The sequence below is a fragment of the Anabrus simplex genome, chromosome 3, assembly GCF_040414725.1.
Source record: "Anabrus simplex isolate iqAnaSimp1 chromosome 3, ASM4041472v1, whole genome shotgun sequence".
Taxonomy (NCBI): Eukaryota; Metazoa; Arthropoda; class Insecta; order Orthoptera; family Tettigoniidae; genus Anabrus; species Anabrus simplex.
Genome location: NC_090267.1, coordinates 243,559,126 through 243,574,263, shown reverse-complemented (window position 1 = coordinate 243,574,263; position 15,138 = coordinate 243,559,126). Strand labels below are relative to the sequence as shown.

General features: G+C 39.8%; 1 protein-coding gene across 2 annotated transcripts in view; it reads right to left on the bottom strand.

The window, feature by feature from the left end:
• Window positions 1–8,571: 8,571 nt before the first annotated feature.
• LOC136867192 (serine protease 42) overlaps window positions 8,572–15,138 on the bottom strand; it is a 155,313-nt gene continuing 148,746 nt past the window's right edge. For both annotated transcript variants that reach the window (XM_067144312.2, XM_068227047.1), the window contains one exon: window positions 8,572–8,907. In XM_067144312.2, coding sequence (XP_067000413.2) covers window positions 8,758–8,907 — 150 coding nt within the window. In that variant the 3' untranslated portion in view covers window positions 8,572–8,757. The remainder of the gene's footprint in view (window positions 8,908–15,138) is intronic.

The window sequence follows — 15,138 nt, the reverse complement described above, 5'->3', positions numbered from 1 at the left end:
GTAAACATGGCCTACTCACTCTTGAACGTACCCCAACCCACAAGCAGAACGCCACGCTCAATTGGAATGCAGTATTTCAGTTGCAGTTGAAGCATTAATGTGGAAGTATTTGACGTGTGTTTTAAGCAGTAAAGTGAGCGTCTAGGATGACATGACGTGCAATGTCGACATGTGAACGTGCACACAATCATATTATGTCAAGAAGGATTCTCAACAATGGCAGTTGCTGGACGTGTGAGCCGTAATCGAATGGTGTGGTTCGAACACGGGAGCGGTAAACGGAAACTGTTGATGCCCTGCCTCGCACAAGTCGTCCGAGGTTACGACTTCGATCAATGACCGTTACCTTCGAATTTCAACTAAGAGGAACCCTGCACGAAATGTTACCATTCTGAATAATGATATTCGGGCAGCCACAGCCACGTTTAAACTCAAAATGTGAGAAACAGGTTGCACGAGGCGCAACTTCACTTTTAACGCCCATGGGGGGACCCAGCTCTCAAACCTAGACAACACGGGGCGCATACATGCATTCCTTTACAGCGATCAGTGTCGCATAACATGCCCCTGTGAGTGGGGGCAGTATAATAATATTCAGGTATCCCCTTACTGTCGCAAGAGACGACCAAAAGGGGGGAAGAGGGGCCCTCAGCTTGCGAGAGTGTGGGGTTGACGACCTCGTTTCCTCTTGATGAGTCTGGCATTTCTTCCACTTTCGTGAGCCAGGCTCCTGACCTTCATCTCCCCTACCCTACCTCCCTTAGTCAACACTTGTTATTTTCCTACCCTGACAGTATTAGATTTCCGAGGCCTAGCTATCCTTTCATTTTCAAGTCCTTCAAACCCCTTCCCTTTCTTTCGCCCATACTTTCTGTTTTCGAAGTGTCGGACTTCTTGCATTTTATTCCCTCTGATCAGCGTTAATAGAGGATGGTTGCCCAGTTGTACTTCCTTTTAAAACGGTTATCACCGACACCACCACCAGTGTCGCATGTCTTGTTCCTGACGATCGCCGACAATATGTTTGGAGGCAATCTGGTCAGGCTTCACGACTCAGACACACTGTCCATTAAAAGTGGTTCCCGATGTTTTGGGGTTGCATTATATGGGGCCACAATTCTTAGTCATGCATGGCTATACAATACCCAAGACACCGTATCGCCAGAATGTTGGAGGCACTGGTGGCTCGTGCTGAATTATGATGGTGGTTCTGCTTTGTGACTCCCAGTCATTGCAGTAAGTGTAAAAGAAAGGTCTAAATTCGTATTGCATATGGAAGGTTGCAACTGAGCTCGTGTGCATCCGTCCTCCAACTCCGCGGAAACGCTTTGCTCCATGCCCTGTCCGTTCGAAGTTCCTGAAAGAGTACAGAAAAAATACAGGGAGATTTACATCTCAATTTTTGAGATCCCGATTTCGAGGGACATCGTCGATGTAAATAACTGACTTGTACCAAAAAAAAAAAAAAAAAAAAATTACAAAAACTAAAGACTTTCTTTCGCTTATCAAAAAAGTTTGATCTAGTATCGACAGACTCATATTTACAGACATTCAGAGACCTGTCCAAGGCTTCAGTACATAAATAAATTGAACTCAGCCCGACGTCGAAGTCCCATCTCTCCTACTTGAGTAACATCCTAGCTGAGTCGTAGAGCATACGGGTCAAAGGTGCGTTCGTTGGGCAAATACTAATTACCTCTATAGTAGGGGAGCCTTAATTGTGAGAGGAATACGTCTAGACTAAGAAATACCGAGCTCGATAGCTGCAGTCGCTTAAGTGCGGCCAGTATCCAGTAATTGGGAGATAGTGTGTTCGAGCCCCACTGTCGGCAGCCCTCAAGATGGTTTTCCGTGTTTCCCATTTTCACACCAGGCAAATACCGGAGCTGTACCTTAATTAAGGCCACGGCCGCTTCCTTCCACTTCCTAGGCCTTTCCTATACCATCGCCACCATAAGACCCATCCGTGTCGATGCGACGTAAAACAAATAGCAAAAAAAAAACTAATAAATGAGAAGAATTATTCTAATTTTGTGAACACAAGTTTAATAGACTAAGGAAACACATATTAATCGCTGCACGGATATGCCATTTCACTATGAATTACAAAAATACACATACATTCAAATTTATCTCGAGTGTTTTAAATGTTCATGAGTCCATTTCTCAACTTAATTTTATCACGGTAACCTTTAAATTTCGAGAAGGCGTCCCCTCTCTGATCATTTAATTATTGAATAAACACTTGTCACACAACGCACAATAATACACAGGTATTATTAAATAAATGGACACATCCCGTGGCGGTTCACTCTATTATGACTTTAATTAACACATTCCAAATAAGTTACGATATCCTAATATCATGTGAAATAAGGTAAACATTTAAGTTATGTTGAATATGCTTTCAAACGCATGAAGGTCGTATCACGTCAGTAACCTAGCAAGCTAATTTCTAATTTGTCATGCGAGTCGCTTGTTTCATCGGGATTTTACTAACACAAACAACACAGCATGATTTATACAACGTTGTTTCCTATGAACAACACATATAGCGACCCAAATACGAGTATCCAATACATCAAGTAACATAACATTTTAGCACACTCTGAAATAAAAAAGACAAAGAAAGATGCACTTTACATTCACAAGATGAAACACAGATGGCACAATCCATCTGCAGTTGGCAACAATGAGCATTAGGCTCTCACTGTATCCTGGGAATGAATCCAAGGTCTTCTGGCACATGGGGTATATTTTACCAAAATTCCCTACACGATTTAAATAATTTTGAAAAGGAAAATGTTGGGATTCTTCCTCTAGTGAATACTGGAATCTATGCGACGGGCGGTAGTATCTAAATTGTGGCATGTGATCGTTGTATCGAAAAGAAAAGAGGCTGGCTGCCTGAAATCTGTTCCCAGTACGGGGGAGTAAATTTTGCCCAGGCCCTGCCTTGTCGGAGGCCATAAATCACTAAATCACGGATCAGCTGTCGGCCATCCTTCCTTTCAATCTCTCTCTCTCTGAGCATAACTGAACACCTCGGTTCTTCTTGGTATTCATATTCTCGCAGCAAATAATTTCATCTCTCTGTTTCCCCGGCTACTATCAATAACAATATCGCATATCGGCTTAACCATCACATTTATAACACGGTATGCCACTTCGCGTTTATCAATTACATACTGGGAAACATTCACTTTTCATCTCTCAGTACAACCTCACGACTACAGCCTGCATAATAAGCTTCACCTTCCCCCTCGGTACCACGAACACGTGGTTCCCAAAGATGAAACCCTGCCACTCGGGACAAAATTATGCCATTCACTCACGAGCTAAATTACACACGAACATACCCCAATGCCATATCTTCATCCGTTGGTCCAGCAGTCTTAAATTATAGGTAGGAGGACTTCCCTATCCCATGCATGAAGTGCACAACTAAACAAGAGCACTTCACACTTAATTAACTCTAAGGCCTTTAAAATTACGTCATGCACTACAAAATCGTATTTAAATGGAAATAAAAGTGGTTATTACAAACCATGAACAAAATATCCTATAAAAACCATTAATAAAATACTATCATGCCTCTGAAACACCGTTTTAACAATCTATGTTGTGAAATATTTAGATGCATAATTATTAAAGTGATACTAGCTTAATGCCAAGAAAATATTAAAGTGTACTCAATGCTTCTGCATCAGCTCCTCAGGCGGCCACAAGCATGGATTTACACAGACATCATGATGGCTGCAGCGGCGTGGAGTCCCCGGTTCAGTTGCTGGTGAGTTGCCTGCATGGTGGGTGGATCTTCGTTCGACGTTCGACGTTCGGCGATCTGGAAGTTCTCCGCCGTATACGATGAATATCAGGCAAACGGCTCGATGTCTCGTACAACACGACGTCCTGGCTGGTTCAATTTGTGCGAATGAGAAGAATTACTTTAGGTAAAATATGTTAGTGTATGATACACATTATACATCACTTGGATTAGAACGACTCATCTGTTCGAGTATTCTAATCTAAAAATGGTATTGTCCAGTCGCCCGTTACAATTCTATTTCATTTACCTATCTGCTTTATTCACATCAGATTTAGGCCCTGAAGCTACACTTGTTCGTCTAGTTAACGTCACAGGATATACACTGTCGATTCTTTCAGCACTTCACGTGTTAATAACAGTAACTTGGCCTATCTCACTGTTTTAGTCATAGGTAAGACGAGCTATTCACTGTGTTTTGGGATCACTTGGCAGACGCTGACCATTTACAATACCGACAATAAGCCGTCCTTTATGTCACCAGGCCTGTCTCCTGACTAATATTGATACACAGTTAATAATTTCATAAATCACTCCCTCGCCGTCTTTGTCTGCGCACTCAGACGATATGCATAATTTATGGTAATTAAGCCGCACTCATTTTCATTTATTTAGGAGGTCTAACATACAACCTCCTATCACACAGACAACTATCCGCACAATTTCGTGCCGTTTTATGAATTCTTTAGCGGAAAACTTTAGATGCACTGTATATGTATATCACTTCCTTATACTATGATCGATTTCACAGGAAAAAATTAATAATCATTATATCACTGCCCTACACTATTCACAGTTAGAATTTCAACTTTAACAAAGAACTCGGTCAACGCGCCCAACCAGTAGCAACTGGACGTAGTCACAGAGAATAGAAAGCAGAGTGATGTCCGTCTCGAGGATCTTATATATATAGAGAGAAGGAGCCCTGTACCAAGAGTGAGGGTAAAATACGCCTCTTTGCGAAACTTTGCTCCACTAATCCCGGGCCCTCGATATTGATTGAGGTATCGAATTAAAGTTTATGCGCTCCCACGTTCACTGATCGAATTTCATTACGATCGCATCGTGAGTTTTCGCGTAAAATTGAAAGCGTCATCTGGTATTTTCCAGCAGGCAGTGCTAAGCTCGTGCGATTTCTTGAGCTTGCTCGCGTTGTCAGAGACCAACATCTGTTACTTATTAATTCACCCTCTTTTTTACTGTGTATTTATTGATAATTCAATTATATAGAGCATTTCTTGGTCCCATAATTTGGCGAAAAATTCACTGATTCAGAGGAATGTTTACTCATGAATATCCATTAGTTACTTCGCGACTTCAGTGATGATGATTATTATTATTAACAGTTGAAAACTGTAAGTTGGTACTGGTGCATATGCAGGGGAATTCATGGGATTATTGTATCTCGTACGCTGGAACGACTACTTGAGTCCTGCGTGGTGAACTAGATTCACAGTCACGTGACGCGCGCATCGTGTGATCTTTGTCGCACCAGAGAGATAAGTTTTTCAATTGCAGGCGCTTTTACTCGCTCGCCCCTCTAATTACGCGCAATGATCCTCCAGTCGCGCGAGCCAGCAGAGAGCCATTCGTGTCCAGGAACGGGTGAAAGGTGCTAGTTTGGACACTATTGTCGTAGAATCGCGCGGAAAACGCCATATTTCATCTTCTGGGTATCATGGCATGCTCTTGGTGATGCTGTTTACGGTCACAATACATCTTTGCGAGTCGGCTTTCTTAATGGAGGGGGAACATCATCTGAGGGTACTAATGTTCCCGTTTTCATTTTTATGACTACCTAACTCGGAAGAATTCACTACCATTACGGAGAAACATTTTCATAATTACTTCTAGGCCTAAGAACTAGCTCATTCGCTTCGTACGAGAGAGAATGTTTTCGATCGTTGGATAGAATTATGCTTCAGTCCTGGCCATTTACACAAAAGATAGAGAAATATAAATTTCCCCAATCTTAAAGTACGTTGTTTGATGACTTAATATGAACAGTCATCCTCTTTCATCGCGTATTTCTTCTGTATTTACGTTATGTGAGATTTCTTTCTACTGAACAGGAGCATCACAACTATACTGTAGAATCTGAAAGTGTTGACATGTAAGAATTTCACAGCGTATCAATATCAATAGCGATATAATTGTAAAAGTCCTCTGTTCACACTGATGAATACAGTGGAGGGAGGGAGTGAGTAGAAAAGGCAGGTGGAGAGTGAATGTCTGCCATTATAATGAATACTCCCGAACTTGATTATGACTGATGGTATGCAAGTAGGCCTACCATTACAATGCAAATTCCCTAACCAAGTCTTCATATGAGGAAAGACATATGGTGACTTCCCCGTCGCGTTTCTGGGGTAACGGTAAGATCTATTCAATTTAATACAATCTTACTCACAACGTGTACACTACCTATTATAGAATTCTGTATAAAATATAGAATTCCGTAGTGAAGCACGGGTACATCCGCTAGTCTATATATATATAAAATAAGAGTTTTGTCTGTACATTGGTCAGAATTTAAAAAAGAATGGTATTTCTGTATCAGACGTGTCCACAGTAACAAGGAAATGCACTTTTTAATTTTCCGTCTGTCTGTCTGTCTGTCTGTCTGTCTGTCTGTCTGTCTGTCTGTCTGTCTGTCTGTCTGTCTGTCTGTCTGTCTGTCTGTCTGTCTGTCTGTCTGAACGCGCATCACGAGAAAATGGCTGAGGAGGATTTAATCAAAATCGGTTTGTAAAATCGGGGAATGAGCCATTGTAATCTAGGCTATAAATCAGTTTATTCACGCTGATAGAAATGGTAATTTACGGGAGGGCTAAAATATTATTCTCAAATATTCATGTTATTAGTGGTCCTTCCGATAAAAACTACATAACTAAAGTTGTATGGAATTAAATTTCCAATTATCTATGTCTTACAGTTTTTTGTTGCTTTACTTTGCACCGACAAAGATAGGTCTTATGGCGACGATGGGACAGGAAAGGTCTAGGAGTGGGAAGGAACGGTCGTGGCCTTAATTAAGGTACAGCCGCAGCATTTTCCTGATGTGAAAATGGGAAACCATGGAAAACAATCTTCAGGGCTGCCGACAATGGGGTTCGAACCCACTATCTCCCAGATGCGAGCTCAAAGCTGCTCGCTCCTAACCGCACAGCCAACTCGCCTGGTTTATACATTTCTACCGTACCGGCTATGATAACAGAGATGCTCATGAATATGTATACATGTTGCTGCTATAATTCCATATCAACGCCGAGCCACGAGAAAATGGGTAAACAGTATTTAATGAAAATCGGTATGCAGATTCGGGGAATAGTAAACTACAGTCTAGGCAATACATAATTTTATTCGCACTGGATGAAATGATAGGCGCCCAAAAGATAATTTAAAAATACGATGTTATTGTTCCTATCAAAAAGTACTACATCACAAAAGTTAATGAGAATAAAATTTCCAGTAATTTATGTTTTATTCAATTTTACCGTACCGACTATGATAAGAGTGGTATTTCAGAGTTGGAAGAAAACTAAATGTGAAGGTCTACAATATCGAAAGCTCATAAAATTGATCAACAATAACGTAACATTGACCATTGTTTGTTGTTATGTTCTTTGTCTCTTATGCTGTCACTCATTTTCGATAGATGGGATTACTGCTGCGTACCGAGTACAGCATCATACCTGAATAATGGCGGGAAATACCTCGGGCTTTAGATAACTTTAATAACTTGATTAAAGCCATGGTCGCTTCCTTCCCAGTTCTAGCCCTGTCCAATCCCACTGCCGCCATTAACAAGCCATTCCTCTGGTTCATAAATTTGCTGATTATTGGTGCGTAACACGTTGCTTCTTCATAGTATTCCAGCTATTCGATCCCTACTCTGAGGCACTGATTCGAATGAGCAGTGTGCACACTTTAAGGAATAATGGCAGAGGAGTGTTCACGGCTGTCCGCGGCCTGGTCATTCCAGCTCTGGAATTTTAGACTGTTACATCTGCAGCACAGTACTGTTTGTTCTTATTCTTCTTTTGCTACCTCTTTCCCCTCACCAGTTGCGTCGCGGGTGCTAACTGCGTAGCACATGTGGATTTGGCCCTGTTTTACGGCCGGGTGCCCTTCCTGATGCCAACCCTATACGCTGGGATGTAATCACTATTGTGTGTTTCTGTGGTGGTTGGTAGTGTGGCATGTTGTCAGCACAGTACTGTTTGTTAAAGTGAGAAAACCTGTCGTTCTTCATTTGATCGAGTATTTCATATGATAGCATTGCTTTTATTCAGGACATTCCTACTGACGTCATAGTAATGACCTATGTTGATTTCAGTTGGGAAGACCACTAAGACAGTCTTTCTGAGGATGTAAAAAGGCAGGTGGAGTGTGAGTGTCTGCCATAATATTGAAAACTCCCCAACCTGATTACGACTGATGGTAGACAAGAAAGCCTACCGTTACAATGAAAATTCCCTAACCCAGTCTTCACATAAGAAAAGACGTAAGGTGACTTCCCCGTCGCGTTTCTGACGTAACATTAAGAGCAATGCAATTTAATGCATTATTATTCACAACGTGTACAGCTGTACACTACCTAACATAGAAGTAGAATTCCGTAGCGAAGCATGGGTACATCAACTACTGTAGTATTTACTATATTCGAAATGTAGGGTTTCTGGGACGAATAAGGATCTCAGTTATATATTCGATTAGGTTAGTTATCTACTAAATAATTGCTCTTTACTTACTAATTTGCAACTCATTGTTTAAAAACAGTAAGCACTTCGTCATTTCAGCACAGATATTCAGGGAAATGTTTTACATATTCACACATAATATGCGATAGATGCTTTTGGGATACTTCATTTAAAGCACGTAGTTTCGTTTCAATACGGTATATTATGTGTAGTTTAATTTCGGTGTTCCTAGATCCCAGTATTCTTTCTAATCCAGTCTCTGTAGTATATGACATCCATATGCACGCCAGGTAGGTCGGTCTTAACACACACATCTAGATGTGCAGAAGCTATGCCCACTACTTCACCCTTGACAAACAAGGGACTTCCAGAAGTTCCCTGCAATAGGAAAAATATACTCGTTAGTTACGCGATTTGTTGAGAACATAAACTGAATTCGTTGATCCGTTGCCAAAATATGGCGAAATGTTCCAGAAAGTAAACGTTCTATGCTAGAAAATTCATTAAGGTTGAGGGTAAAAGGAAAAAAGCACAAGTATATACAGCAGGTGTGAAAATCACTGGTGCACACCAGCGAGATGTTGCATGTGCCAATGGTTACGACATATTGTCAGTGGAGACATCTTCCAAACTACGAACTCATGGGTACTTCGAGCGCACTCTTTAAAGGTCTGCATTCCCCGCTTAAAGTCGGTTGAACGAAGGTAGTTGTGTAATTAGGTCCTGCTCCGCTACTGAGCATGACTAGTCCAACCATTTCGCTTTTGACAGGAGGGACGAGACGGCGGTGGAGCGAACGCACCGGATTTCGTCCGACTGATTCACATACGCATTCACAACAATATTCGTTGCTAACTTGGAACGGGAGTCCAACGACAGAGTGAAAGCAAACCCTGAGAGGAAGCAATATGAATTACCAAATTAATAAAGGATGAAGAGCGAAGTGTGGGAATACTTCAACTAGTATCAACTGCGAATGGTAAACATGTAGGACTTTTGCCATGTAAATGAGGTGCCTCCTGATTGACGTTTTCATGTGATACCTCACATATGAAAACACACGCATGTAAAGTGATAATAAACAAAACATTATATAGTAAAAAAGTGCGTCAAAAAGTGTGCAACATATCTCTCCCCCTGTACAATTGTTTCGGAAATAGGTTCCTAGATCTATGTCAAAAGCGAGTTAATGTTGGCGTAGACTATGGACAAAGAAACGTTGCAGATATTCTTATTACAACAATTTATTTATTAAAATATTACATTTCTGATTACGATCAGTTGCATAGTGGAGGAATAACAGCACAGAATATCCAAACATTTCTCGGCTAGCGAAGAAAATATTGTCTATTCCAGCCTCCAAACAGGCAAGCGATTTCTTTTTAATTTACAATTGGCTCTACATCGCATCGACACTGGTAGGTCTTACTATGCTGTGGGAAAGGAAAGTGCTAGGAGTGGGAAGGAAGCGGTCGTGGCCTGAATTGAGCACTAGCCTGGTGTGAAAATAGGAAATCCCGGAAAAACCATCCTCAGGGCTTCTGATAGTGGGACTCGAACCCACTATCTCTCGATTGCAAGCTTAACAGCTGCGCACCCCGAACCGCACGGCCAACTCGGTCGGTGCAAGTGAAAGAAATTTCGGTTCAGCTGGTAACTTTGTTAGGGACAAAAGGAGCTCTCTTATCCATGACTAGCAAGGTACTCGTGCTTCGCTACGGTATTATACTGAAATTTATAATTGAATGCTTATTGTTTTAGATATATAATCCGCCGAAATTCGCGATTTGACACGTTTTCAGCGAGAATCCACCAAAATTCCCGATCTGACTCGTTTTCTATTAGATTACGGCTGGTTTCCTCCCATTTTTCAATCTTCCTTTCCAGCAATCGATTTCGTACTTCCCGGGCTAGGCTCAGGCATTCTTCCCGGTCAGCTGGGTCGGTAAATCTTTGCCATACCGTATTTTCCTATAATCATTTTTAATCTGGATAAAATCCTTCAGGAGATCCGGCGTAGTGTCATATTGGGCGCCTTGGCGGCAATGAACCCGCGGCCGGACTGCATTCTTAGTCATTACTCGTCCAGGAGCCGTTTCCAGCGCTGTCCGCATATTTGACGACGGTCCGGAATATTCTTATTATTATTATTATTAATGTTATTCTTCTTCTTATTATTATTACTATTATGTGTTGCTGGGATGAATGATGACAGGGAAAACCGGAGTATCCGGAGAAAAACCTGTCCCGCCTCCGTTTTGTCCAGCACGAATGTCACATGGAGTGACCGGGATTTGAACCACGGAACCCAGCTGTGAGAAGCCGGCGCGCTGCCGCCTGAGCAACGGAGGATCCGTATAAGTACATTAAGAACAGTAAAATCAATAGGCCTCACCTCCTTTTACACCCCACCGCCGTTAGTTTTTACTGCCAACGCCCCCCCCCCCCAAAAAAATTAAAAGAAGGCGTGTTTCTTTATGTTTAAGGGAGATTCCAAACACCAATGTTCACGTCTATTACCTTCAGTTTTGAGATATAAGTATCCCCATAAATATAATTTACTTTTGTCACTTCATTTCAAACTACTCCCCCCCCCCCCTAAGTGAATTTTCCCGCAAAAAATACTTGTTTCTTTAATAGTGAAGGATCTTCCAAATACTAATTATCACGACTCTAACTTCTTCACTTTTAGATTTATGTGTCCTCATGAAAGTAATTCAACTCCTTTACACTCCCGCCCCCCAAGATGCTTTCCCCCCCAAAACGCGTTTTTCTTTGTTTTTAAAGGAGATCCAAATACGAATTTTCACGTCTGTAACAACTTTAGTTTTTATTAGATGTATATATTCTCATACAATTAAAGTCAATTAATTTTTCAATTTTTCACCCCCCTCCACCCGCTTCGTTGGATTTTCCGAGAATACGTGTTTCTTTACTTTTAAAGCAGATTGCAAATATCAAATTTCACGTCTGTAACATCTTCATTTTTAAGATATCAGTAGCCTAATTAAAAGAATTCAACACCATTTTCAGTCACTTTCACCCCCCCTCCACCCAAGTGGTATTTCCGAAAATTAAAAATACACGTTTCTTTATGTTTAATAGAGATAAAAATACCATTTTTCACTTCTGTAACATGTTAAGTTTTTTAGATATACTGTAAAAATTCTCATTTTAAAATTTTACCCCTTTTGGGTTCCCCTTAAGTGGAGTTTCCAAAAACAAATCACCTATGTTTCTTTACATTTACAGGAGATTTCAAACACCCACTTTTTACGTCTGTAACGTTTTACGTTTCCAAGATAATCTTTCAAAAAAATTCACCCCAATTTGTCACTTCTGTTTAACCGCCATTAATAGGATTTTCCAAAAACAAAAAAATACGTGTTTCTTTATTTTTAAAGGAGATCCCATATACAAATTTTCAGTTCTGTAATATCTTCCGTTTCTGAGATATATGTATCCTCATTAAAGGCATTCAACCCATTTTTTACCCTTTTACACCCCTCCTATTGGGATTTTCAGGAAACAAAAAAATACGTGTTACTTTATTTTTAAAGGAGATTCTAAATACCAATTTTTACATCTATAAACTGTAACAGTTTTTAGATATAGATACACTCATTTTAAAAAATCACCCCCTTTTCACCCCCCATTAATTGGATTTTCCAAAAACAAAAAAATACGTGTTCCTTTATTTTTAGAGGAGATTCTAACTACCAATTTTTACATCTGTACATTTTAAAGTTTTAAGATGTAGACACATTCATTTTAAAAAATTCACCCCCCTTTTCACCCCTCAATATTTGGATTTTCCAAAAACGAAAAAATACGTGTTTCTTTACATTTAAAGTAGATCCCAAATACCAATTTTCAGGTCTGTAATATCTTCAGGTTCTGAAATATAAGTAGCCTCATTAAAGGCATTCAACCCATTATTCACCCTTTTACACCCTTTCTATTGGGATTTTCCGGAAACAAAAGAAAACGTGTTTCTTTATTCTTGAAGGAGATTCTAAATACTAATTTTTACATCTATAAACTGTAACAGTTTTGAGATATAGATACACTCATTTTAAAAAATCACCCCCTTTTCACCCCCCCATTAATTGGATTTTCCAAAAACAAAAAAATACGTGTTTCTTTATTTTTAAAGGATATCCCTAACACCAATTTTCAGGTCTGTAATATCTTCAGTTTCTGAAATATATGTAGCCTCATCAAAGGCATTCAACCCCTTTTTCACCCCTTTTCACCACTCCTATTGCGATTTTCCGAAAACAAAAAATACGTGTTTCTTTATTTTTAAAGGAAATTCTAAATACCAATTTTTACGTCTATAAACTGTAACAGTTTTGAGATATAGACACACTCATTTTAAAAAATCACCCCCTTTTCACCCCCATTAATTGGATTTTCCTAAAACAAAAAAATACGTGTTTCTTTATTTTTAAAAGAGATCAAAAGTACCAATTTTCAGGTCTGTAATACCTTCAGTTTCTGAGATATAAGTACTGGTATACTGATTAAGGGCATTCAACCCATTTTCCCCATTTTCACCCCTTTTCACCCCTCCTATTGGGTTTTTCTGAAAACAAAAAAATACGTGTTTCCTTATTTTTAAAGAAGATTCTAAATACCAATTTTTACATCTGTAAACTTTTAAACTTTCGAGATATAGACACACTCATTTTAAAATTTCACCCCTCTTTTCAGACCCTTAGCGAAGGAATATCCAAAAATCCTCTCTTAGCGAGCACCTACATCTTAATATGAATATATCCCCAAAATTTCATTTTGTTGCGTCCAGTAGTTTTGGCTCTGTGATGATGAATCAGTCAGTCAGTCAGCCAGGACAAGTTATTTTATATATATACTAGCAAGATATCCGTGCTTCGCTACGGTATTATACTGAAATTTATATTTTAATGCTTATTGTTTTATATATACAGTATAATCCGCCGAAATTCGCGATCTGACTTTTTCTGAGAGAATCCGCCAAAATTCTCGATCTGACTCGTTTTCTAATAGATTACGGCAAGTTTCCTAACATTTTTCAATCTTTATTTCCAGCAATCGATTTCGTACTCCCCGGGCTAGTTCCAGGTATTCCACCCGGTCACTTGGGTCCCTAAATCTTTGCCATCTTTTCCTATAAGCATTTTCAATATGGAACAAATCTTTCAGGAGATCAGGCGTGGTGTCGTCTTGGGTTCCTTGGCGGTACTGAACACGCGACCGGACTGCATTCTTAGTCATTAGGGCCTACCCACCCAGGACCCGTTTCCAACGCGGTCCGCACATTTGATGACGGTCCAGAACATTATTATTATTATTAATATTATTATTATTATTATTATTATTATTATTATTATTATTATTATTATTATTATTAATATTATTATTATTATTATAGATGTTCTGGACCCAACAGCAAGATGCAAGACCGCTACTTGGCGGTAAATTACATCTGCTGCCATTGTCATTGTTGAGAATGTGACCAGCACCATTGCCGCTCGTAGGCAAGTGTGGGGGAATTCTGGCCATACGAATGACATACTTCCGTGCATTATTGACCTTATTATAGAGGTAAAAATTGGACGGTCAATCTCATTCCTATCGTTTATTTCAAATGTGTTTAAATTTTTATTTGTATGCCAGGAGAATCTACTGTAATCTAAGAACGTTCTCTGAAGGAAAAGATGGCTCTTGAAAACGAACACAGGAAAGATTAAAAATGATCGGTTTATGATCACAATAAGTACATCGAAAATCTACAGCCTGTTTCCAGTCATTCGACAGGGTCAGGAATGGAATAAATAAAGCCCCCATCTAGCGGCGACAATAGGAATTGTGCTGGCAGCCGAAACCTGTCACACTCCTCTGGGGCAATGATTAATGGATTACAAATGAAATGAAATTATATTGAACAGTGTTGCTGGAATGAATGATGGCAGGGAAAACCGGAGTATCCGGAGAAAAACCTGTCCCGCCTCCGTTTTGTCCAGCACGAATGTCACATGGAGTGACTGGGATTTGAACCACGGAACCCAGATGTGAGAGACCGGCGCGCTGCCTCCTGAGTAACGAAGGCTCCTTATAAATACATTTGAACAGTAAAATCTATTGGTCTCACCTCCATTTACACCCCACCGACGTTAAATTTATTTACTCCCCACCCAAGAAAACAAAAAGAAGACGTTTCTTTATGTTTAAAGGAGATTCCAAACACCATTGTTTACGTCTATTACCTTCAGTTTTGAGATTAAAATTAATTTTTTTCACTTTCACACTCCTCCCCCCCCTCAAGTGAAATTTCCGGGGAAAAATACTTGTTTTTTAATAGTAAAGGATCTTCTAAATACCAATTATCACGACTGTAGCTTCTTCAGTTTTTTATTTCTGTGTCCTCATGAAAGTAATTCACTCCTTTTTACTCCCGCCCACAAAGATGATCCCCCCAAAACGGTCTTTTCTTTGTTTTTAAAGGAGATCCAAATACCTTTTTTCACGTCTGTAGGCCCTAACAATTTTAGTTTTTATTAGATGTAAGTATTCTCATACAATTAAGTCAATTAATTTTTCAATTCTTTCACCCCCTCCTCCATT